This window comes from Ctenocephalides felis, unplaced genomic scaffold, assembly GCF_003426905.1.
Source record: "Ctenocephalides felis isolate EL2017-DRISC unplaced genomic scaffold, ASM342690v1 CF-g0.4_SCAFFOLD_01492, whole genome shotgun sequence".
In the NCBI taxonomy this organism is placed as follows: Eukaryota; Metazoa; Arthropoda; class Insecta; order Siphonaptera; family Pulicidae; genus Ctenocephalides; species Ctenocephalides felis.
The window spans coordinates 54,543,292-54,571,096 of NW_020537646.1; the positions used below are offsets into that span (position 1 = coordinate 54,543,292).

Genomic DNA, 27,805 nt, shown 5'->3' on the forward strand with positions numbered 1-27,805 from the left:
ACATCCAGTTTCATCTTCCATTTTTGAACCATCTGTATATATGTGAAGGTGATCGGGCCATTTTGAGTTTACTTTATTTTCAAATTCCCAATTTTTTATTTGTTTATTTTTAATAGATTCTTCTACTAAGTTGGCCTCTGTTTTGGCGTATGAATTTTTATATGAATAATATTGTGGAAATTGATAATAAGACTTGATTTCGCAAATTTTTACATATTTCTCATACGGTTTTAGGCCATAAAAGCTCGTTATTAAAGGGGGAGTAGGTCTGTTTGTCCAATATGGTTTAGTTATATGTAATCTCGCCAATTCTTCTAGATGCCTTGGAATATTATTTATTTATTTATTTATTTATACGCTAATCGGTTTTATACAGTTTTATAATATTGTTTGCTAATTCATAACTTGTATATTTATATCTATATACATATACACACACATATATACATATTTATACATATATATATATATATATATATATATATATATATGTATATATATATATATATGAGAAGCCAAACTCCTACCGGGCGCGTCCCCAGGTGGCGGATAGGGGGTATCCTAACCGATCGTAAGATCGGCGGATTGGGGCAAAATAAAATAGCCCTCGCGGACCAAATATGGCATCGGAGCTGAGGAGTAACAGCCACCATCCGTGTATCGCGGAAAAAATTAAAAAATCCCTTTTGGTTGGTCACACCATCTGACCTAGGGTCACATACGGAAGCGGATGAGGGGACACTGCTCGAAAGAGATGTGTGGATGATCCATATAGCGCACCGTACGTGGAAACTCCCGGCATCAACGTGCCGCACCCACGGGAGCAAGAGGATGCCAATGAAGGAAGAAGGTGCACGGCCGGAGCGGATGTTTCTTTTCCCACTCCAATGGTCACAAGCTCTTACAGTAATGGAGGTAGCTGTAGGGGTGATCACCCCTCCACTTCCCAAGGCACCGCGTTCGGAGACGACCTTTTGCTCTGAAGCAAAAACAAGAGACAGGTGACGTAATTATGGACGCCGAGCACGATGCGGCAAAAGCCGCTATAGTAAAAGGAGGCAAGAAGGTTCCCGGTAATCTTCACCGTGACAGAGTAAACTCTGCACCATCGACTAGATGTCGTCAAACGCCGATGGAGAGACTTGGCTCCAAAATTGACGAGCTAGCGGAGTATGTGAAAGATAGGAACAATGTTCACAGCAGAATAAAGGAGCTAATTAGGTCGATTGATACAGCATATAACCTGGCATTGAAAGAATATACGGCAACCCCCAAAGCTCTCGCAATGACAGTGCAAACCACACAGACCTCTCCCGAGAAAACTATTAAACCGGGTGTAACTCAGACGCCAACTCCTAAGACCCAGGAGCAAAACACAAACAAAAGGTTGCTATCTTCACTTAGTCCCACCTCTGACGCGGAAACACATCCGCCTAAAAAATCGGCTGTAGAAAATAACTGGACGAAAGTGGTTCGACGAAGTTCGAAGAAGAAAGGAGCCCGAGATCCGAAAGAAACCTTGGAGGAAACCGAGAAACCGGAAACCGAAAAAATCGAAACAAATGATAGTGCTAAGCACAGAAACAACCATCATAGGACAACTCGGAGGAAACATAGAACCAAGGCTGTTCTGGTTCAACCAGCTGAAGGACGAACGTACGCTGACATCCTTAAGGAGATCAAGGAAAAAGTAAACCCGACAAAAACTGGCGTGGACATAAAGTCCATCAAACAGACAAGAAATGGAGGTGTATTACTGGAAATGAGTCCCAAGTTCGAAGATAGTGCAGCCTTTGCAGCTGCGATAAGGTCAGCAACTGAAAACATAGGAACAGTGACGACGATAGAGATTCTTGACCTTGGTGGTGTCTCTACCGAAAATGACGTTCGCAAAGCACTCATTCGGGACTTTACGACAAAACTGTAAATAACTCGAGTGAACTTGACCAAAGTCACATCAAGAGGACAACGAGCGGCCTTCTGTGAGATAGAAGAGGCTAATGCAATCAAAGCCATAAATGGGGCCCGCATAAGAATTGGGTGGGTTAACTGTCGCATTCGCCCAGTTGTTAAAGTGGTCCGCTGCTTTAGATGCCTCGGTTTCGGACACCAAACGCATAAATGCGGGGGACCAGACAGAAGCAAGTGTTGCTACAAATGCGGCGGGGAAAATGACAAGTCTGTAGACTGCGCGGAAAAGCCAAAATGCTTTCTATGTACAGTAGACAAAGAAGATCGAAACAGCGGGAGCCATGTCGCCGGATCCGGTACCTGTAAAGCATTCCGTGTAGCACTTGCCGAAGCCACGAGAGAACAGAAATGACGCGATTTCTAGAAGGTAATCTGAACAGATGTGTCTTGGCGCAGAATCTACTGCGCCAACGTATCTTTGAAGATAAGATCGATCGATCGAAGAATAAATCATGGTTCGCAGATAAATCTGGCACGGCAGCAATATGGATCACAAACTCAAAGAAGATCACCGTCAATGACAACGGAAGCGGCGAGGGTTTTGTCTGGATCAAGACTCCCACGACCTACTGTGTAAGCGTCTACCTCTCACCAAATGAAGGGATCAGCGTATTTCGCCAGAAAATGGCAAGCATAGAAGACACTCTCGGCAAATTTCATTGTAGCTGGTGATTTCAACGCGAAATCGGCAGGATGGGGCGCCGAATACTCGGACACTAGAGGAATTGACGTGGCAGACTTTGCTGAAAGATTAGACCTTACTGTGTTAAATACTGGGAGTATTACAACCTTTAGAAGACCAGGGTATCAGGAATCTATTCTCGACATTACGTTTGCCACTCCAAGGACGGCGAACATGATTGGAGACTGGACTGTAACTGAAGAGTATAGTGGCAGTGATCATCAACATGTGACATTTAGTATTGGATCCGGTCCGACTCGACCAAGCAACTTTTGCAAACGAAGGTGGAATGCCAAAAAGCTTGACCAGGAAGCGTTGCGAGCAGCCCTCGAGCAAAACGCATCTACTCTTCAAGCTGATCCAAAACTAAGTACCCGCAGAGAAACGGAAGAAACGGTTTTTAAAACTATGAACGCTATTGTCACCTCATGTAACGCCTCTATGCCACGACCAAAAAATCAGGGTGTGCACTGTCCAGCATATTGGCGGTCATAAGAGATAGCCGAACTACGGAAAAGATGCCACGCATTTCGTCGCCGCGCCACAAGAGCTGCAAAACGCTCTCCCTACCAAGATTTGTATACAAACGAGTACAAACAGGCAAAAAAGAGCCTAAATAAAGCCATAAAATCAGCTAAAGCCGGATTGTGGAAGGAAATCTGCAATGACCTTGACAAAGATCTCTGGGGCAAAGCCTATCAAATCGTTACAAAACGACTTGGTAGAGCTTTACCAGAAGCACCGAAATCTCCTGCTCTGATGAATTCTATCGTAGCAGAACTATTCCCTAAACATCCGCCATGGAAAAGGAGACAATACGTGGAAAACAGTGAAACTACGCCCTTCACTGTCAAGGAACTCCAAGATGCGGCGAAAACCATAAAAACTGGCAAAGCACCAGGCCCTGATGGCATCCCAGCCTCAGTGATCAAGATTGTAGCCTTGGAATTTCCGTATATTCTTCTGAACACCTACAATGCCTGTCTGACGACCGGCACCTCTCCTACGGTCTGGAAGCGGCAAAGATTGGTTCTAATAGACAAAGGTAAGGGAACCCCTGTAACGCCATCGTCGTTTCGAGCACTCTGCATGTTAGACATCGCCGGCAAATTGCTTGAGAAACTTATTCAATGCAGACTGCGCAACGACATCGAATGCGCCGGAGGTTTTGCTAAGAATCAACACGGATTTCAAAAAGGATGATCGACGATCGGCGCGATTCGGAAGGTAACGGAAACAGCAAGAGAAGCATGGCGTGGTAGTCTTAAAGCTCGTAAAGTGTGTCTCCTTCTCACATTCGACATTAAAAACGCGTTTAACAGTGCGAATTGGGAGGATATTTTACACGCCCTAGAGCATAATTTTGACGTAAAGCCAGAAAATCTAGGACTAATAGACGACTACCTCGATGTGAGAAAGTTGATAGTGGAAACGACGGAAGGTCATCAAGAACACGAGGTTACAGCTGGGGTACTTCAAGGCTCAATCTTAGCAGCCGATTTGTGGAACGCTGTCTACGACGAGCTCCTGGAGATTTCCTTGCCGAAGCAGGTGGAACTCACGGGCTTTGCGGACGACGTCGCAGCCACAATCGTAGTGGACAGCATTGAGGAGGCTGAACTACTCGTTCGAGAGACCGTCGACACCATAGAGACCTGGCTTGAGAAACACCACCTAAAACTCGCCAAACAAAAAACGGAGATGGTTGTCTTGACCCGACAAAAATGGTTTCCAAAACCATTCACCGTAGACATAGGAGAGACAACTTTGACGTCGACAAGGGCCTTGCGCTACCTGGGAGTAATGATAGATGAGAAGCTATCCTTCCGTGAGCATCTCGATAGTGCATGCATAAAAGCTAGCAAGACGGTATCCAACTTGTCAAGGATTATGGCTAACTGCATGGGACCACAAACCCGAAAACGACGAGTCCTGCTTGAGGTAGTCCATTCTGTACTGCTTAACGGAGCAGAGATATGGGCGGATATCCTCAAGCAAAAGACTTATCGGCGCAAAATAGCGGCAGTGCAAAGACGAGGAGCTCTGAGAGTTACCTGTGTCTATCGCACGGTCTCAGAAGCAGCCGTGCTGGTAATAGCAGGAGCCACACCGATTGACTTGCTAGCTTTCGAGAGAGTGAAACTCTATGACGCTAAATTAAGTGGCGACGATTCCAGAGAAACAAGGTCGAGAATTAAAAATGAAACGCTACAAGAGTGGCAAAATCGGTGGAAGTCAGGAGAGACGGGCAGATGGACGGCGCGTCTGATTCCGGACATTAGCGTCTGGCTCTCTCGACAATACGGGGACACAGATTTCTTTCTAACCCAGCTACTGACAGGACATGGACAGTTTAATGCCTATCTTTTTAAGATGGGATTGCATAGCAGGCCAATGTGCAAATAATGTCCAGATAAAATAGACGACGCTGAGCACACGTTCTTTGAATATGCCAGGTGGAAGGTATCAACGATGGCGGTGTCTTATGAAGATTTTTTTTCGCACCTCTATAAAATATATATATATATATATATATATATATATATATATATATACATACATATACACATACATACACATCTACTTACATATAGATATACATATATATACTCATATAATACACATACATATACATACATACACATATATGCACATTCACATATAAGTACATAACTACATACACATACATACACGTAGACTTTATAAAAAAACTATGATAATTAAGTAACATAAAATAATACTTGGGTTAAATAACATGAATTTGGTGAAATAATTAATTGCACAAAATATTATGGTGTTTAAGTTTTTTCTTTATGTTAGCCTCAAAAAAACGCATATCGAAAAAGTTCGAACTGCCGCAATACTCATTGACTTCTTTGGCTAGTCTATTTAAAGGGCTATTATGCACGTACTTTTTTGAGGATTTTGCTGCACAGATTAATCTATTGGATCGAAATCCTGGCCTTGGAGTGACAAATTGTATCTTTTCTAAGAGTTGTGGTGATTCAATAACGCCGTTTACTATCTTGTTTAAGAAAAGCAAGTCCGTGATTTTTCTACGCGCGGTAAAGGTGTTATTTCTCCTTTTCTTTATGATGTCATCAGCGTTGCATTCTCCTAGCATTTTATAGTAGGCAAAGTTCGACACATATTTCTCAAACCTATACTGCACCTTATTCAATCTATTAATCAATTGTTCAGTGTTTGGAGACCAGACGATTGAACAATAGTCCAGAATAGGTCTGATTAGGGAAGTATATAGACAGTAAAGTATTTCCAGTTTATGGAAGTCATTGATGCATCTTGTTATGAAGCTGAGTGTACGAAAAGCTTTTAGAATGAGTTTGTCTATGTGTTCAGTGAAGCAGAGTTTGTTATCCATATTGACTCCTAGATATTTTATTGTCATTATGACAAGCGTTATTCAATTTTTTAACTAAAAATCTTTTAGCCAATAAACTTATATCTTATATCTAGCGGTGTTTCACCTGCTTCAGTCAGTAGAGCGTTTATTGGGGTAGAGCGGATGGCTCCTAGACAGATCCTAATGGCTGAGTATTGTATTTTGTCTAGTTGATATTTTTTTTTGCCTCAAAGCACCATAAATGAAGCATCCGTAATCTAGCTGTGACCTTATCAAAATTTGCCTCCATCTTTATAGCGGAGCTGATGGCATTACATGTAGCAACAAAATATGTTATAGACAAAAATGTAAATAAATCGATCATTTTCAGTGATAGCAAATCGAGCCTAATCGCAATAAACAATCCGAGCAAGCATACAAATATATTGATATATGAAATTATAAACAATCTCAACGAAAGAAATGTAGGAGAAAAGTCAATGATCTTAGTATGGCTTAAGGGGTTAGGGGTACTTGGAGGCACGAAAAATGAGAATTTTCAGTATTTTTTTTTGTTATTAGACTATGTTTTTTTACAAAAATATTAATACGGCATTATTATACAATGTTCTGACTTAAAGTAACATAAACTTTAGAAAAAAAATAATAAATATTCCCAAAGTTATAGCTATTTTTGTTGACCCTGTTTCAAAAAACGGTCCTGGCGGTGACCATTATAACTCATTAGAGATTCATCTAAAAGCAATCAAATAAAAAAAATAGTTTTATAAATAGATAATCCTGCGCCTGATCGAAGGTTTTCTTTTTTTTGCAAAAAATAACAAAATGGCAGCATCAGAAAAAAAACTTTAGATTTTTGGGTAAAAAATCAACAGTTAATTGGTCTTAAAAAATTGAAATTTTTGAAATAATAAAAAATCCTTCGATCAGGCCCGAGTTTATTATGTATTCTAAAAGCTGTATAAATTTCATTAAAATTTACTAAGCGGTTTTTGAGTTACAGTGGTCACCGATTCAGAAAACATAGTTTTGAGAAAAACGCGTTTAAAGTTTCACATTGGATTTACGTACAGAAATTCGAATTATTGAATTATTAAACCGAGTCATCTATTTCTGGGCCATATAATGGTTCATCAGTCATTGTGCACGTTTCCAAAATTCCCATTTGCTGTTGCCTACGAAGCATTATGGCCTCCAGAGTGTTCTCGTTGGCGCGCTGATCTGCCACTTTCACACGTGCAGCATCTAATTTTTCAGCATACCAATGGTAATTATACCCACAATTAGGTCCTAGGGAATCCATTATCAATAATAATGATAATGTATATGTATTCAGCAATTTGTACGATAGTAGAACTAGTATTCACGGTTTTTAGGCATATTTTTTACATCGGTTGGTTGAAGCTTTTAATTTTTTCTGATTATGGATTCAATCTTGAACTACACATCTTGAAAGTAAATTATCATTGCTGAGATCGTCGTAAATCGGTTTAAAAGCTTTTAAAACATCAGGAGGTGAGGGAGAATAATTTTGAGTATAAGTATCGAGCTCTCCACTTGCGTCAATGCGCTGGTAAGAGTCCAATAACTCAAAAAGTAATCATCGGGTCAACTTGAAATTTTCATAGAACATTTTCAAGATATTACACTTAATGAAAATGCAAAAAAATAAAAATCGATTTTTCAAAAATTCCAAGTACCCCTAACCCCTTAAAGGACATGCAAATATAAATGGTAACGAGATAGTAGATGCGTTAGCAAAAGAAGCTTGCCATAGCGGCGAAGATTGTGACAAAATTTCATCTTTAGAATTAAATAACGTAATCAAACAACAGTGTATAGAAAGATGGCAAACAATCTTTGCAGAATCGACAAAAACAAAAGGCATCACATACGCATTAACAAAGAATAAGGTATTGCAAACGTGGAAGAAAGTAGAATTTTCATCTCGGTTATTTGTAGACTGAGATTTAGACACACCTTCTGCAAGAACCACTTGAAAAGAATTAGAATCATAACGGACTCAGCATGCGATTTTGGAAGCGGAGAGGAAACAATAGATCACCTGTTTTGGGAATGCAACTTATTCCAAACCGAAAGAAGAATATTAATATTAAACTTACTTAAAGAAAATGTTATTTTCCCAATCAATGTACAATCATTAGTAGCTAGTAATAATTTAAAAATTTATAAATATATATTTAATTTTATTAATAATACTAAAATTAATCTATAAGTTAAAGATTCAACAAGAATTTGTAGTAAAGAATTGTAAGAATGGCATCTGGCCTTATGATGTATACCAATAAATAAAAAAAAAAGTTTTCTTGCCAAATTATTGTATATTATTTTGTCGTGCTGGTTATGACTTTTTTGCCTAATATTTCTTGCCTTTCGTTTTCCTTTATAAGCTGCCTAATTTTCATTGGTACGTTGATTTCCAGTTTCTGTTGCGCTAGTTCTGAGATCCAATCCTAGCAGCTTGTTGAAGAGTACCTATAAATTGTTTCGTTATTTCGTCGAGATCATTTTTATTTTTAACTTCCCGTAGGGTAAGTTATTGTAATGGGCTGAAAATCGAAATTGAATTTTTTTACATTTCTCGACGTTTTGAAGGTTTCTGAACATTTTGGCATACCTCACAAAAAATGGATGTGTGTGTGTGTATGTGTGTGTGTGTGTGTGTGTTTGTATGTATGGATACAAATTTTCGGCCGCAAGGATTAACTGATTTGAATGGTAAAAAAAACCATCGATTTCTTTCGATAGGGAGATGTGCTGATTAGTTTTTGGCAAAGGCAGGTCCAGCAGTTACGGAGATAAAGAGCAAAGAGTGCAGAAAATAGAAATCGAGTTTTTAAGAGAACGGAGCATCCTATTTGAATGATCTAAAAAACATTCAATTTGTAATGATTGGGAGAAGAGGTGATTAGTTTTTTGGAAATGGCAGGCCCAGCCATTTTGAAGATACAGAGCTAAATGTGCAAAAAATGGCAGTTTTTAAGAGAATTAAGCGTACGATTTAAATTATTCAAAGAACTTTCTGCTTGTCTTAACAAAATAATTGATTTTGGAAAAAAAAATCAACTTTTTTTTTCAATTTTTGTTTTTTTTTTAATTTTTTTGTATATCGAAAATAATTAACTATACTTCTAATATACTTTAAACAAATAATTTCAACTTTGCAATTCAGTTTATATAATTCTTATAAATATTAGACAATACTACAATATTTATTTTTAATAATCTATTTGAAAACATTCAGTATTCCTCGAACATTTCGTTACGGTACGGGAAGTTCCAGCAATTTGCCTTAAGGCACGATGCCATACACCCCACTAGTTAATTCTCACTTTAAGGTTGATTTTTGAATCATTTACATTTCTGAAACACTCCAAATTCGTTTTGTGATTGTATAGTTTGCGTTGTTTCTTCTGTTTTATTACATTAGTACTTAGGGTTGGGATTATGGTCGTATGGTCCGAAGATAAGTCGTTATTACTTTCTGTATCAATATAATTGCTTGAAATATTTTTTGTTATAAAAAAATCTAGCAAATCTGGTATCTTCTCAATGTCTGTTGGCCAGTAAGTGTGACTCCCAGTTGATATTATGGTATAGTTTTGCATACACAACCACACATATATTCATTTTTTCTCAGGCCAAATTTTCGATTGTTTTGCGATAAATATAACTTACCCTACGAGAAGTTATTAAAAATATAGGAACGATGTAATTAACTTTGATTCTGTTTGTTGTATATTTGAAGATTAAGTAGTTGCGAGTTTTGCCTCCATTTGCTAATGTTTTATTTATAGAATGTAATAGTACTTAAATTACAGGAATCAAATAATGAAATATATGATTAGGTCATATTGCATAATGTGAAATTACTATTTTTAAAAGATTTCAAGAGTATTTATTCTTATATTTTTACAAGGTTTTAGATTATTTTGTTATGGTCCTCCAATATCCAAACTAAAATCGCAATCCAATATAAATCAACCACAACTTGTCATATATCATTATTTAAATCATTTGTAACATATCATAAATTAAACACCGCATTGTTTATCAATCATTATTCAAATAATTCGCATTATATTACAAGTTAATCGCGACAATTAAGTAATTAATGAATCATTTTTTCTGTAGGTATCGCGAAAATGGATGCGCCATCAGAAGCGCAGTGTGACGATGAGCCCGGTTGTTCTTCCGGCAGTGACGAGAAATTCGAAGCTGTAGGTTCTGCTGATATCAGGTATTTAATATCAGAATATGTATATTGTGGCAAGTTTTTATTGCACTATATTTTTGTGTTTTATTGACAACAATTAAATTGAATAGCAGAAAAAAGACAAGTTTGTTTGCACGAGATAGGTATAAAAATTAATAATGCAGTGCATTTAATTAATAATAGTGATTATATAAATGTAATATAATTAATGAGAATAATGATGGAAAAATAGTTGATTCGAATACGGTAAGTCGTGTTAAAAATAGTGATATAAAATAAAAGTGGCGTGATTAGTACTAATAAATTAGAAACAAGAAGAGAATTCAAAAAAAAAATGGATAAGATAAATAGATCAAAAACGATCCCGAAAAGCAATAATAAAGTTATTTCTTATGAAGATTTTATTAAAAAAATAATACTGGGAATGAAGGAAAATCAATCAACGGAAGCAAGAAATATCAATCAAAATAACCCAAGCGATAATCATAATGAACCACATAAGAACTGGAATATTATGGTAACAGAAGATGAATTAGGTTCTATCATATGGTATTTGTAAAAGAAATTAATAAGAATAAAAATGATATGGAAATTAAAGAAGAATTTAATAGAAATCGTGATGTTTTAGAAGCAGAAAGAATCTAGAAGGAATCGCAACGAAATGGTAGTTGAAAAAAATTCTAACAAGTCATCTGTTATTAATCATGATCAACAATAAATTGATTGTTGTTCATGATTAATAACAATTGTTTTAAACATTTTGAAATAGATAATTATAATCACTGTATATTATATCGTTCATAAAATATACAGCGACGATCTTATCGCTCAAAGCCTCTTACATTAGCAAAAGGTCCCGAATAAATCCATCTGATGATATATTTAACTTCCCGTAGGAAGTAATCGCAAAAAAATCGAAAATGAAAATTTTTATATATCTTTGCGTTTCAGAGGTTTCTGAATATTTTGGCATACCTTAGAAAAAATTGATGTATGTGTGTGTGTGTTTTTTTTTAACTTCCCGTAGTGTAAGTTATTGTAATCGTCCAAAAATCGAAATCGAAAATTTTTACATTTCTCGACGTTTTGAAGGTTTCTGAACATTTTGGCATACTTCAGAAAAAATGGATGTGTGTGTGTATGTGTGTGTGTGTATGTATGTATGGATACAATTTTTCGTCCACGTTTTCAGGCGCACGGATCAACCGATTTGAATGGTTCAAAAAACATTCGATTCCTATCGATAGGGAGATGTGCTGATTAGTTTTTGCAAAGGCAGGTCCAGCAGTTACGGAGATAAAGAGCAAAGAGTGCAGAAAATAAAAATTGAGTTTTTGAGAGAACTGAGCATCCGATTTGAATGATCCAAAAAGCTTTCAATTTGTAATGACGGGAAGAAGTGGTAATTAGTTTATGGCAAAGACAGGTCCAGCGGTTTCGGAGATACAGAGCTAAATGTGCAAAAAATGGTCGTTTTTGAGGGAACTAAGCGCCCGATTTGAATGATTCAAAGAACTTGCTGGTTGTTTTAACAAAATAATTGATTTCATTTAAATTTTTGTTTCAATTTTTTTTTTCAAAAAAAATTTTTTTTTGTATATTCAAAATAATTCAGAATTTTATTTTAATTCTGTTCTAATATACTTTAAACAAATAATTTCAACTTTGCAATTCAGATTATTTAATTCTTATAAATATTAGACAATTACAATATTTATAATAATCTATTTTAAAACATTTAATATTCCTCGATCATCTCGTTACGGTACGGGAAGTTCCAGCAATTTGCCTTAAGGCACGATGCCATACACCCCACCAGTTTTTTTTTATAGAGGTGCGAAAAAAAATCTTCATAAGACACCGCCATCGTTGATACTCCGCTGTCCATCCTACTGCAGACAACGACGGAGTGCAGCGTGGAGATTTTTACCCACTAAAAAAAACACTCCTCTTCCCTCTCCCCGCAGATGGTACGGAGAGGATTGGATTGGAACCGCGTTAGCATTACATCAATCCAGTTCGTGCTGCGCCTTGCGATGCCTGCTTTCGACTACTGGTCCCTTTCTCCGGTTTTAACCTTCAAAAGATGCTGTGCATAAGCTGCTACAGCTGACCAGTTTTCTTCTTGTTTCATCATGTAGGTCACAAGACTTGAGGGGGTGAGCCTGGTGCCTATAATGTGCTCGGCTTTGTTACGATAGTCATTCCACAGATCACATTTAAAGAACGTGTGCTCAGCGTCGTCGATTTTATCTGGACAGTATTTGCACATTGGCGTGCTATGCAAGCCCATCTTGAAAAGATAGACATTGAACTGTCCACGTCCTGTCAGTAGCTGGGTCAGAAAGAAGCTGTGTGACCGTATTGTCAAGAGAGCCAGACGCTAATGTCCGGAATCAGACGCGCCGTCCATCTACCCGTCTCTCCTGACGTTCACCGACTTTGCCACTCTTGTAGAGTTTCTTTTTTTATTCTTGACCTTGTTTCTTTGGAGCTGTCGCCACCTATTTTAGCGTCGTAAAGTTTTACTCTCTCGAATGCTAGCAAGTCAATTTGTATGGCTCCTGCTATTACCAATACAGCTGCTTCAGAGACCGTGCGATAAGCACAGGTAACTCTTAGAGCTCCTCGTCTTTGCACTGACGCTATTTTGCGCCGATATGTTTTTTGCTTGAGGATATCCGCCCATATCTCTGCTCCGTATAGCAGTACAGAATGGACTACCTCAAGCAGGACTCGTCGTTTTTGGGTTCGTGGTCCCATGCAGTTAGCCATACTCCTTGACAAGTTGGATACCGTCTTGCTAGCTTTTATGCATGCGCTATCGAGATGTTCACGGAAGGATAGCTTCTCATCTATCATTACTCCCAGGTAGCGCAAGGCCCTTGTCGACGTCAAAGTTGGCTCTCCTATGTCTACAGTGAATGGTTTTGGAAACCATTTTTGTCGGGTCAAGACAACCATCTCCGTTTTCGGTTTGGCGAGTTTTAAGTGGTGTTTCTCAAGCCAGGTCTCTATGGCATCGACGGTCTCTCGAAGGAGTAGTTCAGCCTCCTCAGTGCTGTCCACTACGACTGTAGCTGTCGTCCACAAAGCCCGTGAGTTCCACTTGCTTCGGCAAGGGGATCTTCATGAGCTCGTCGTAGACAGCGTTCCACAAATCGGCTCCTAAGATTGAGCCTTGAGGTACACCAGCTGTAACCTCGTGTTCTTGATGACCTTCTGTCGTTTCCACTATCAACTTTCTCTCATCGAGGTAGTCGTCTATGCTCTAGGGTGTGTAAAATATCCTCCCAATTCGCACTGTTAAAGGCGTTTTTAACGTCGAATGTAAGGAGGAGATACACTTTACGAACTTTAAAGCTACCACGCCATGCTTCTCTTGCTGTTTCCGTTACCTTCCGAATCGCGCCGATCGTCGATCATCCTTTTTGAAATCCATGTTGGTTGTTGAAAAAACCTCCGGCGCATTCAATGTCGTTTCGCAGTCTGCATTGAATGAGATTCTCAAGCAGTTTTCCGGCAATGTCTAACATGTAGAGTGGTCTAAACGATGATGGTGTTACAGGGGTTCCCTTAACTTTGTCTATTAGGACCAATCTTTGCCGCTTCCGGACAGTAGGAAAGGTGCCGGTTGCCAGATAGGCATTGTAGGCGTTCAGAAGAATCTCTGGAAATTCCAGGGCTACAGTCTTGATCACTAAGGCTGGGATGCCATCAGTGTCTGGTGCTTTTCCTGTCTTTATGGTTTTCGCCGCATCTTGTAGTTCCTTGATGGTGGAGGGTGTAGTTTCACTGTTTTTCACGTATTGTCTCCTTTTCCGTGGCGGGTGTTTAGGGAATAATTCCGCTACGATGCAATTCATCAGAGCAGGAGATTTTGGTGCTTCTGGCAAAGCTCAACCAAGTCGTTTTGTAACAATTTGGTAGGCTTTACCCCAGAGATCTTTGTCAAGATCATTGCAAATCTCCTTCTACAATCCGGTTTTAGCTGATTTTATGACTTTATTCAGGGTCTTTTTTGCCTGTTTGTACTCATTTGTATACATATCTTGGTGGGGGGAACGTTTTGCAGCTCTTGTGGCGCGGCGACGTAATGCGTGGCATCTTTTTTGTAGTTCTGCTATTTTTGATGACCACCAATTTGCTGGACTGTGTACACCCTGATTTTTTGGTCGTGGCATAGAGGCGTTACATGAGGTGACAATAGCGTTCATAGTTTTAAGAACCATTTCTTCCGTCTCTCTGCGGGTACTTATTTTTGGATCAGCTTGAAGAGTAGATGCGTTTTGCTCGAGGGCTGTTCGCAACGCTTCATGGTCAAGCTTCTTGGCATTCCACCCTCGTTTGCAAAAGTTGCTTGGTCGAGTCGGACCGGATCCAATACTAAATGTCACATGTTGATGGTCACTGCCACTATACTCCTCAGATACAGTCCAGTCTCCAATCATGTTCGCTGTCCTTGGAGTGGCAAACGTAATGTGGAGAATAGATTTCTGATATCCTGGTCTTCTAATACTACTAGTATTTAACACAGTAAGGTCCAATATTGCAGCAAAGTCTGCCACGTCATTTCCTCTAGAGTCCGAGTATTCGGCGCCCCATTCAGCCGATTTTGCGTTGAGATCACCAGCTACAATGACTTCTCCGTCAAATTTGCCGAGAGTGTCTACTATGCTTGCCATTTTCTGGCGAAATACGCTAATCCCTTCATTTGGTGAAAGGTAGACGCTCACACAGTAGGTCGTGGGAGTCTTGATCCAGACGAAACCCTCGCCGCTTCCGTTGTCATTGACGGTGATCTTCTTCGAGTTTGTGATCCATATTGCTGCCGTGCGAGATTTATCTGCAAACCATGATTTATCATGAATATTCATATATTGCTCGCAGATAAGGCAGATATCGATCTTATCTTCAAAAATACGTTGGCGCAGTAGATTCTGCGCCAAGGTACATCTATTCAAATTACGTTGTAGAAATCGCGTCATTTCTGTTCTCTCGTGGCTTCGGCAAGTGCTTCACGGATTGCTTTACAGGTACCGGATCCGGCGACATGGCTCCCGCTGTTCCGGTCTTCTTCTTTGTCTTCTTTACATAGAAAGCATTTTGGCTTTTCCGTGCAGTCTACAGACTTGTGATTTTCCCCGCCACATTTGTAGCAATACTAGCTTTTGTCTGGTCCCCCGCATTTATGCGTTTGGTGTCCGAAACCGAGGCATCTAAAGCAGCGGGCCACTTTAGACTGGGCGAATGCGACAGTTAACCCACCCAATTCTTATGCGGGCCCTATTTAGGGCTTTGATTGCATTAGCCTCATCTATCTCACAAAAGGCCGCTCGCTGTCATCTTTGTGTGACTTTGGTCAAGTTCACTCGTCGTATTTCCAGTTTTGTCGTAAAGTCCCGAATGAGTCCTTTGAGAACGTCGTTTTCGGTAGAGACACCATCAAGGTCAAGAATCTCTATCGTCGACAGCGGCGTCAGTGATTTTACTGTTCCTATGTTTTCAGTTGCTGCCCTTATCGCAGCTGCAAAGGCTGCACTATCTTCGGACTTGGGACTCATTTCCAGTAATACACCTCCATTTCTTGTCTGTTTGATGGACTTTATGTCCACACCAGTCTCTGTCGGGTTTACTTTTTCCTTGATCTCCTTAAGGATGTCAGCGTACGTTCGTCCTTCAGCTGGTTGAACCAGAACAGCCTAGGTTCTATGTTTCCTCCGAGTTGTCCTATGATGGTTGTTTCTGTGCTTAGCAATATCATTTGTTTCAATTTTTTCGGTTTTCGGTTTCTCGGTTTCCTCCAAGGTTACTTCCGGATCCCGTGCTCTTTTCTTCTTTGAACTTCGTCGAGGGGTTGGCGTCCGAGTTTCACCCGGTTTAATAGTTTTCTCGGGAGAGGTCTGTGTAGTTTGCACTGTCATTGCGAGAACTTTGAGGGTTGCCGTATATTCTTTCAATGCCACGCTATATGCTGTATCAATCGACCTAATTAGCTCCTTTATTCTGATGTGAACATTGTTCCTATCTTTCACATTCTCCGCTAGCTCATCAATTTTGGAGCCAAGTCTCTTCATCGGCGTTTGACGACATCTAGTCGATGGTGCAGAGTTTACTCTGTCTCGGTGAAGATTACCGGGAACCTTCTTGCCTCCTTTTACTATAGCGGCTTTTGCCGCATCATGCTCGACGTCCATAATAACGTCACCTGTCTCTTTTTTTTTTGGTTTTCATAGTTATCCATGCTATTTAAATAGTCCTCCAGAGCAAAAGGTCGTCTCCGAACGCGGTGCCTTGGGAAGTGGAGGGGTGATCAGCCCTACTATAGCGGCTTTTGCCGCATCATGCTCGACGTCCATAATAACGTCACCTGTCTCTTTTTTTTTTGGTTTTCATAGTTATCCATGCTATTTAAATAGTCCTCCAGAGCAAAAGGTCGTTTCCGAACGCAGTGCCTTGGGAAGTGGAGGGGTGATCATCCCTACAGCTACCACCATTACTTTAAGAGCTTGTGACCATTGGAGCGGGGGAAAAAAAACACCTTGCACTTTTGCACCTTCTTCCTTCATTGGCATCCTCTTGCTCTTGTGGGTGCGGCACGTTGATGCCGGGAGTGTCTACGTAAGGTGCGCTATATGGATCATCCACACATCTCTTTCGAGCGGTGTCCCCTCATCCGCTTCCGTACGTGACCCTAGGTCGGATGGTGTGACCAACCAAAAGCGAGTTTTGGATTTTTTCCGCGATACACCGACGGTGGCTGTTACTGTTCAGCTCCGATAGTTATCCATGCTATTTAAATAGTTATCCATGCTATTTAAATAGTCCTCCAGAGCAAAAGGTCGTCTCTGAACGCGGTGCCTTGGGAAGTGGAGGGGTGATCACCCCTACAGCTACCTCCATTACTGTAAGAGCTTTTGACCATTGGAGCGGGGGAAAAAAACATTCGCTTCGGCCGTGCACCTTCTTCCTTCATTGGCATTCTCTTGCTCCCGTGGGTGCGGCACGTTGATGTTGTGAGTTTCCACGTACGGTGCGCTATATGGATTATCCACACATCTCTTACGATCGGTTAGGAAACCCCCTATCCGCCACCTGGGGACGCGCCCGGTAGGAGTTTGGCTTCTCCCGGCGGGATGTGTGTGTGTATGTGTGTGTGTGTATGTGTGTTCGGATACAAATTTTCGTCGACGATTTCGGGAGCACGGATGAAGCGATTTGAATAATTCAAAAAAAAAAGAGTGCGCGTAAGGATCACACGCGATTGAAGTAAAACTTTTAATATTGTATGAGTAAGCAATTAAGATAAAAATAAAAAAAACATCATATTTGAATTTTAAAAATCATCTTTTAATAATCATATAACATCAATAATAATAAGATCTCTTGAGCATCGGCACAGCTGTCCTACTGATATTAAGAGTTTGAATATGATGTGAAGCTTTCTTTCTAATTTTGTTACCTATCTTACCGGGAAATTCAAACCATAAACGTAGAAGTTCATCATTATCGCCACGTTCTATGTACACTAATTTTCCCACACAACCATTAGCTAAGCCATCACTTACATCAATATTAGTTGTTATTATGTAAAATTTATTCAGATTTAAAATTATTTCATACGGCAAAGCCCCGGTATCAATAACCGATTTTTTTGAAACTGCTGACGAATGTATGATTGTTGATCTGTCGCATGGCAACCTACATAAATATCCGTGGCAGTAGATATTATTTTGTCTTCAACGAGATTCAATATAAATTTATTATATTCCATGGCACATTTATTCTCTAAGAAAAGTCTTATTCCATGAGGACATAACATAAAAAACGCGATTCAATTAATGCAAGTTCATATAGGGTTTAGCGCTCGACTTACGCATGACATGACGGGAGTGGATACTCGCGACATCAGCGCTTACGGCGTCGTAGTGTTCAACTACACGTTGGCATTTTCGTTGCATTTGTACGGATTTACACCCGTGTCGCGCCTAAAAATTTTTACACCCATATCGCGCCTAAAGAAGTTTTACTTCAAAAACATTCGATTCGTATTGATAAGGAAACGTGCTGATCAGTTTTTGGCGAAGGCAGGTCTAGCCGTTCCGAAGATATGGGGCAAAAAGTGCCAAAAACGGTAACTCAGTTTTTAAGAGAACGGAGCGTCCGATTTGGATAATTCAAAAAACATTTTACTTGTATTAACAAGATGAAGATCTGATCAAATTTTCATGACGGCAGGTCTAGCGGTTTCGGAGATCTTTTTCGAGTCAAAAATGATCATTAGACATATGCACATCAAATTATCAGATATTTTATAGAGATTTTAACAAAAAATTGAATTTTGTTTATATTCCTATGGGTTCCGTACCAATGCTTATCCGTTAGACGGCGGCGCGGCGCTTAAGCGCTTCGATATTTCGTCTCTATGCAGTTAAAGCAGTACGATTGCTTTGAAAAAGTTCAGAATTTCCAAAATACACTTTTTTTCAAAAAGTCTTTTTTTTTAAAAAAAAAGTAAATTTTTGTCAAAAATTTATAGTTTCTCAAAAATGTAGTTTTTCAGAGTAAATTTTTTTCAAAAATGTTAATCTTTAAAAAAAAAAATTTGGTACGGGAAGTTCCAGCAATTTGCCTTAAGGCACGATGCCATGCGTCCCACTAGTTCTTTTATTGAATTTAAAATTTGTGATGTTAAACTGCTAGACTGCGACGCGGCCTAACTCGCTTTGATGTTTCGTTTCTAAAACAGTTACGCAACGCGATTAAGCAAAATTAAACTTCTCAAAAAATTTTAAAGCGTTTCAAACATTTTAAATTATGATGCGGAAAGTTCTGAGGGGTCATTTTAAGGGAGAGCTTTTCCATACATTTTTTCTATTTAATTTCACGATTGTGATTTGAAATGCTTTTATTAATATCTTAAGATAATTGAGTTTCGCTAATTAGGTGGATTTAATTAAATATCAATAATTTGCATTTCAATAATGATTCTATTAGACATCGATATTCTAGATACACTTTTTATGTATAAGTAGTCATGACACACTTAATCTAAATTGGAGCTACTTTTCTCCAATCTGCTCTGATAAAAAGTTTCACTTTAGAATACTTTTGCAACTAAAAAAAAAAATTAATACTAGTTGTGCATGGCATCGTGCCTTAAGGCGAATTGCTGAAACTTTCCGTACCGTAATTAAACATTTGAGGAAAGAAAATAATCAATAATATTGCGCGACACAATTTTTTTTCCTGACATGTTATGATTTTTAAGTATGTATATGGACGCCGATTCCAAAAACAGTAACAGAAATTTGCTAACAGTTTTAGTTCTTGAGATATGCCAATGTTCTAGTTTTACCTTCAATTACAATAAAAAGTACAACATATTATATTATATGTCTTCAAAAGTATTTTTATATGATTTTCGAGTGTGAACAAGTCCTGATTGATTTCGTCGTAAGCTTCAACAATTGTCAGCTCTATCAGTTTCATAGTACGAAGAACCAATGGTCGATCTTGATTGCGCAATTCAGTTTTAAACTGGTTTAGATACGATGACTTTATGCAGTTCGACATAGGTTTTCGGTATTTGTCAAAAACATACTTCAGATGTAACAAAAACTATCTGCATTATGCACACAAGGTCTTACAGTCGAAGCCATCAGATATAAACTCTAGTTATTAGTTAAACTGCGATATTCGCAGCCAAAATGACTAATTGAGGTAGTTCCCTTAAACTCAAAAACAAAAACTGTCACGGGATAATGGAAGGTATATTTGCAAACAGCGTACAATTCTAAGTAGATTTAAAACCCAGTTTTAGGAAAAAAATAAAAGTGCTATTTTTATCGCGAAGTGTAATCAATGAAAATTACTCAATAATTAATTACAAGATCACTTCACTCAATAAGCTCGTAAACTAAGAAAAACCAATTTTTTTGGCAAAATTATTTTTTTGTTCAATATAGTTTTCTTTGAAGATGATATACCAATTATACCGTACCTCGAACTTTTCGAAACAATTTTTGTATTACGATTTGTACTTTGCTACAGAATTTGGCTATCATCTCATCGTTTGGCAAAAATTCCTTCACAGCGAGCATCCTTTCGTGATCTGAGAACAGGATATGGTGGCTGCGGAACAGGCCTAGAGAATATAGTGAGTGGGGAACCAATTCCGACCCCAATTCATGTTTTTTTGCTACTGTTTTTACGGATTTGTGACTTGATGCATTGTTCTGATGGAGCAGCACTGTTTTTTTTTCAAATGGGGTCATTTTTCCGTACTACAATAACGGTATTTAATAATCAATGTTGATTGTTTAGCATTTCTCAAAATAGTTGATAAAGCTCATTTCTTGCAAATCCCAAAAAACTGACGCCGTAACCTTGCCTGATGAGTGTATGCATTTTTTCTCCTCATCGTGCCTAGTTCTCTTGGATGACTGTCGACTCCGGAATGTAGTGATGAAGCCAGGTCACATCCATGGTAACATATTGATGCAAAAACTCAAACTCCTATTGATGCAATCACTTCACGTCGAACCCTCGACGCGAACGGACGTGTTTTGCGAGAGCTCTCGAATCTATATTTTGTAGTATGTGTATAATCTATAATCAGTAGTTAAAACTTATAAAAAATTATATTTTGTAGTATGTGTATAATTCATAATCAGTAGTTAAAATTTATAAAAAAAATATTATTAACAAGTGGTCGTGTATATGATTTTGTGTGTTCTTTTATACAAAAAATAATAAAAAAAAAGTTAGTGAAAATAGTGCACGGGCGCAACATTCCCAAAAGAAAAAAAAAATCGTTTTCTTCGGGGATATGAATAATGAAGTCCCACTAATAGCGGAGACGATAAATGTGTTACCAGATACATCGATGACTGACAGTAATTTCAAGAAAAGTCAACTTTTACAAAGTTCGACAGCAACAGTACAACATGCATGTAAACTTCAATCTCAAGAAATGGTAGATACTAGTGACGTAAATACACAACACTCCTGGCAAGAAGTGCCATGTAGCAAGAGACGAAAATTGTCTTCGTTTCCAGACACTAATGGAATTATTGTTCAACATACATTCGAACCTTTAAACACAATAAATCAAGTGCAAAATAGTACGAATACAGTCAATATTTCACAAACATCCGTTCAACGTCCACCACCTATATTTATCTACTATATTAAAGATTTAAAAGATATGCTTACAGAAATTAACAACATAGTCACTACGAATGATTATTTTTATCATACATTAGCCAATAATGTAGTTAAAATTTTATGCTCAAATTCGGATATCTTTCGAAAACTATCAAAATATTTAAGGGATACAAAAGTAGTTTATCACACGTATCAGCTAAAAGAGGAAAGAGCATATAGAGTGGTAATTAGATATCTTCATTTTACGACGAAAGTTAATGACATCAAGACTGCATTTGAAACTTTAGGGCATAAAGTTAGAAGTATTACTAACATCCGTGACCGTAATACAAACAAACCTCTAAATTTATTCCATTTAGATTTAGAGCCGGCCAAGAATAATGAAGATGTGTACAATATGACAAAAATAATAAATAACATAATTAGAATCGAACCTCCCAAAAATAACGAAACTATCGTTCAATGTAAAAGATGCCCATTGTACGGACACACAAAAGGTTATTGCTTCAGACCATATGTGTGTTTAAGATGCGGTGACTCGCATAAAACAGCAGATTGTAAAAAACCAGATAATATTCCATATTTCTGCCACAACTGTGAACAGCCCCATGTTGCAAATTATCGTGGTTGTTCAACGTACAAACATTTATATAACAGACGATTTACAATACAATCCACTGCGCCTAGACCAGCTCCTGGTCAGTCTATGAATAACAATAAGCAATCCACAACTAATCCGACTAAATATAATAACTTGTACTCAAATCAAAATCAAAATAGAACTTTTGCTCAGGTAGTAAACAATGATGGTAATAATACGGAATCAAACATAATGAATAATCTTACGCTGTTCTTAAATGAGTTTAAAAACATGTTTAACCAGCTAATTCAGCAAAATGGAATGGTACTAAACATTCTTACAACAGTGATAAATAAACTAAATCAGTGATGGCAAAGTTTATTAGAATCGCACTTTGGAACGCTACTGGTCTAACACAACATAAACTAGAACTGATAACATTCCTAAAATTAAACCACATCGATGTAATATTAATTAGCGAAACACATTTTACAAATTTTTCATACTTCGATATACCAAACTATACAATGTACCAATGTAATTACCCTGATAATACGGCACGCGGAGGTTCGGCCATTATAATTAAGGATTCATTAGAACATTATGCTCTTCCAAATTTTCAATTCAATTATCTTCAAACCACAATAATAAAAGTAAAATTGAAGACATATGATTTATCACTGTCAGCGGTTTATTGACCTCCACGATATATTATAAAACGAAATGAATTTGAAGAGTTCTTTAATATGTTAGGTAATAGATTTATAGTCGGTGGTGATATTAATTGCAAGCATAATAGATGGGGCTCAAGACTTACTACAGCAAAAGGTAAAGAACTTTTGAAAGCAATAGACAGCAACAACTTTGGCATTTTATCATCAGGATCTCCTACATATTGTCCAAGTGACCCCCATAAAATACAAGATCTTTTAGACTTTTTCATATACAATCAAATTAATGACGAATTTACAGATATCAAATCATACTACGACTTATCATCGAATCACTCCCCTATTGCGTTAACTGTTGGTGTCTCAACTATTCCCAAAAGTAAACATATTCAACTACATAACAAGTATACGAATTGGAATAAATTTCGGGTAGACCTAATTGAAAAAACAAACCTTAAAGTTTCACTCAAGGATGAAGCCGAAATTGAAGCAGCAACAGAAACATTAATAAAGAATATCTAAACATCAGCACAAAAAGCTACTCCAGATATACCACAAATAAATGTAAAATCTGAGGTATCATTTGAAGTCAAAGTCCTAATACACAATAAAAGACATGCGAGAGCAATATGGCAGCGTTATCATAGACCTGAAGATAAAAACAAATATAACAAGTTATGCAGGGAGCTAAAATATAAATTAAACAAAATCAGAAATGAGGAATTTGAAACATATATAAGACAACTATCAAGAACAGATCAATCAATATGGAAGCCTATTAGAAACTCAAAGAAACCTAAATTACCTGCGTCGCCAATTAGAAAGAGTATAGATGATCCATAGGCCAAAACCGATGCAGAGAAAGCCCAACTTTTTGCAAAATATCTTGAATGCGTATTCCAGCCATTTGATAATACTCCTAATCAAGACATTGAAAATACATTAAGACAAATAGGACCTTTGCAACCAATAAAACGCATCAAACCAAAAAAAATTCATCATCAAATCCAAACACTCCACCCTAAAAAGTCTGCAGGATATGACTTAATTACTGGTAGAATTATGAAAGAATTGCCAGGTAAAACAACATTGGATATCTTTCGAAACTTGCTGTTAACATTCATATTCAACGAAAGACTTGTGCATTGTGTCCTCTTACAGATCAATTAGTTTATTGCCAATACTTTCTAACCTTCTAGAAAAAAATATACTTAACCGAATAAATACTGTAGTACCATATGATCATTGGATTCCAACACATCAATTTTGATTTCGGAACAGGCACTCTACCATTCCGCACGTTCGTAGGTTAGTTCAAATTATCAATGAAACATTCGAAAATAGAGAGTATTGCAGCGGAATCTTTCTAAATATAAAACAAGCTTTTTTATATAAAGTATGGCATCGTGGTTTACTTTTCAAGATTGAACAATACTTACCAGAAATTTTCTATCCAATATTAAAGTCGTATTTAGAAAACCGAACTTTTCAAACAAGAGTGAATACTGAAATTTCACAATTTTTCAAGATTCAATCCGGAGTACGTCAAGGAAATATTCTTGCCCCCTTTCTATATATTCTTTTTACTAGAGACATACCGATTTTAGAAAATTCAGCATCAGCCACTTTTGCCGACGACACTTCAATACTCATCAGGAATCAAAACGCCTCTAAAGCAGCTGAACAAACTGAAAGATATTCAAATATACTACAAAAATGGTTGGAAAAATGGAAAATAAATATTAATGAAGATAAATATGTACATGTAACGTTTACTTTACGTCATAATACATGCCCCACAGTCTACCTAAACAACAAACCTGTCCCAAAATCAGATGTGGTAAAATACTTGGGTATGCATCTAGATAAGAAATTAACATGGAGACATCATATTAATAAAAAAAGAATCAAATTAAACAGAAAATGAAAGAATTATATTGGCTAATAAACCGAAACTCTAAATTATCTGCAGAGAATAAATTACTATTGTATAAGTGTGTAATGAAACCAATTTGGATGTACGGCGTAGAGTTATGGGGCGCTGCTTCAAAATCAAATATTGCAATAATAGAAAAAATGCAAAATAAAATTCTAAGATCAATTCTAAGCGCACTATGGTACGTGACAAACTAACAATACACAATGACCTGAAAATGTTAAGATTAACCGTCCGTCAAACAATACAAGAGCGTGCCTTAATCCATAAAAATAAATTAGAGACCCACCCAAACCCAATAGTTGCAGATATCCTACTACCGCATGAAAATAGAAGACTGAAAAGGATATGGCCATTCGATTTTATGTAAACTAAGTAAGATATATCACTGGATTATCTTATATAATATCATATTTATTTAAATGTACAGTTTAGCTCATAGGAATTATTTTTGTATTTCTGATTGCTAAAATAAAGTGAAATAAAAAAAATGAAATAAAAAAAAAGAAAATATTGATGCAAATACTCTTATGAATCATCAACTCGTTATGTTTTTGGTATAATGTGAATTCTCGCAGCAACCATTTATCACAGAGCTTTTGAAATATTCGCGAACGATATGTTCAACATATTCTATTGATATCTTTAGGGTGTCAGCTGTCTCAGGTATTTTCACTTTTCGGTTTTCCAAAACGATTTGTTGGATTTTTTATGTTTTCGGTGTAACCACCACAATTGGCCTTCCAGAGCGTTCAGCATCGTCAGTGTCCGTATGGCCACGATTTAAATCAGAAAACCACTTCTCCACCATTTGCCTCGATTTGGCAGTGTCCAGATAACACTTATCAAGCGATAATTTGGCTGTGATGGTATTTTTACTCATCAAAAATTTAAATAAACCAACACCCGAAATTGCTTTGAATTCATGGTTTCGAACAACTCAAAAGTAGCGTCACTTGAACCTCTGTAACTTGTAATTAAATCGTCGGATTGTCATTAAATTGTTACATATATCTTCTTTTAACCCTTTGTCATATTTGTCAACTGTCTGGAATGATAAAGTATTGTCGGATTAGGTCCGACAAAGAAGTTGCGGTTCACATGTTTTATGTCGAAGTGGGTTCGACAACGGAGTTGTGGTACACATCTTATATCTCGGACTGAAAACGACAACGGAGTTCTTGCAATCATCATTTCTTGCAAATCCCAAAAAAACTAAAGCCGTAACCTTGCCTGATGAGTGTTTGCATTGTTTCTCCTCATTGTGCCTAGTTCTCTTGTATGACTGTCTATTCGACTCCGGAGGGTAGTGGTAAAGCCAGCTCATATCCATGGTAACATATTGATGCAAAAATTCAAACTCATATTGACGCAAATACTTTTCATATGAATCTTAACCCTTTGCACTCCGGGCCGTTGATGTATATGACTACTCAGCAACTCCGCGTCATCACCGACATTTGTTGGCTTGTCATATTTGTCAACGGTCTGGAATGATAAAGTATTGTCGGATTAGAGCCGACAAAGAAGTTGCGGTTCACATGTTGTGGCACACATCTTATATCTCGGTTTGGATCCGTCAACGGAGTTGCGGTGCACATCTTTTATATCGGACTGGGAACGACAACGAAGTTGCGGTACACATCTTATATGTCGGACTGGGTCCGACAACGGGATGGAAAGGTAAGTTGTTGATTTTTTCAAATCATATGCATGATTACATAGCTACATATCATATTGTCGGATTGCCATCAAATTTTGACATATATCTTCTTAATCCTTTGCATTTCGGGTCGTTGATGTATATGACTACTCAGCAACTCCGCGTCATCACCGACATTTGTTGGCTTGCGATATTTGCCAACGGTCTGGAATGATAAAGTATTGTCGGATTGGGTCCGACAACAGAGTTGTGGTACACATCTTATAACTCGGACTGGGTCTGTCAACGGAGTTGTGGTGCACATATTTTATGTCGGACTGGGAATGACAACGAAGTTGCGGTACACATCTTATTAGTATAGGATGCAGCAACGTTTTCAAAACAAGCATTTTAGTCAGGCTGGTTTTTTGGTATGTGGTCCTTGGTGCTCTCTCGGTTAGAGTACGGGCCGTCTTGCAGCTGGAAGTGGTTGCGTTAATTAGTGCGCAGCCAACTTGTACAGCGCGATTTCAAAATTTTGAAAGCATTTTAGTCAGTCCAATTTTCATTTTTTGACTTCGAATAGGTTCGTCAGACTCATATTTTTTGTTGCCAGACATTTTGGGCGCTGCTAAATATGTGCCAGACGGTAATTAATTTATTAGTTTTTTCAAAAATTCAATTCATTTTAATCCGTCTGAAATTTTAATATTATGTTCGTTAAGGGTAAAAACATATAAAATTAATTTGCCAGACGTTTCTGCGGTTGTTAACCATGTCTGACAATCAAAAATGTCTGGCAATGTGATACTAGTTTATAGCATTTTAGTCAGTCCAATTTTCATTTTTTGACTTCGAATAGGTTCGTCAGACTCATATTTTTTGTTGCCAGACATTTTGGGCGCTGCTATGTATATTATATTTGGGCAATTAATTTATTAATTTTTTTAAAAATTCAAATCATTTTAGTCCGTCTGAAATTTTAATATTATGTTCGTTAAGGGTAAAAACATATAAAATTAATTTGACAGACGTTTCTGCAGTTGTTAACCATGTCTGGCAATCAAAAATGTCTGGCAATATGATACTAGTTTATAGCATTTTAGTCAGTCCAATTTTCATTTTTTGACTTCGAATAGGTTCGTCAGACTCATATTTTTTGTTTCCAGACATTTTGGGCGCTGCTAAATATGTGCCAGAAGGCAATTAATTTAATAATTTTTTTAAAAATTCAATTCATTTTAGTCCGTCTGAAATTTTAATATTATGTTCGTTAAGGGAAATACACATAAAACTAACTTGCCAGACGTTTCTGCGGTTGTTAACTATGTCTGGCAATATGAAACTAGTAGACAATCGCCAAATACATTGGTGTGAATGAAACAAAAACTATTATACAGTTTTAATAATAAAATTTTCATAAAACAAATAAAGTTATTTCAAAACATGGCTAAAAATGCATTATATGAGTTTTAAAAATGTTTTATTTATTTAGAAGTTTTACAATAGTTTAGTTTATAATAGTGCCACAAGAGAAAGAGGCATCTTCGTAA

The 27,805-nt window shown here is 37.5% G+C and overlaps 1 protein-coding gene across 2 annotated transcripts in view; it reads left to right on the top strand.

The window, feature by feature from the left end:
• LOC113371646 (T-complex protein 11-like protein 1) overlaps positions 1 to 27,805 on the top strand; it is a 186,107-nt gene that overhangs the window by 10,532 nt on the left and 147,770 nt on the right. For both annotated transcript variants that reach the window (XM_026612292.1, XM_026612291.1), the window contains one exon: positions 10,173 to 10,278. In XM_026612292.1, coding sequence (XP_026468077.1) covers positions 10,184 to 10,278 — 95 coding nt within the window. In that variant the 5' untranslated portion in view covers positions 10,173 to 10,183. The remainder of the gene's footprint in view (positions 1 to 10,172; positions 10,279 to 27,805) is intronic.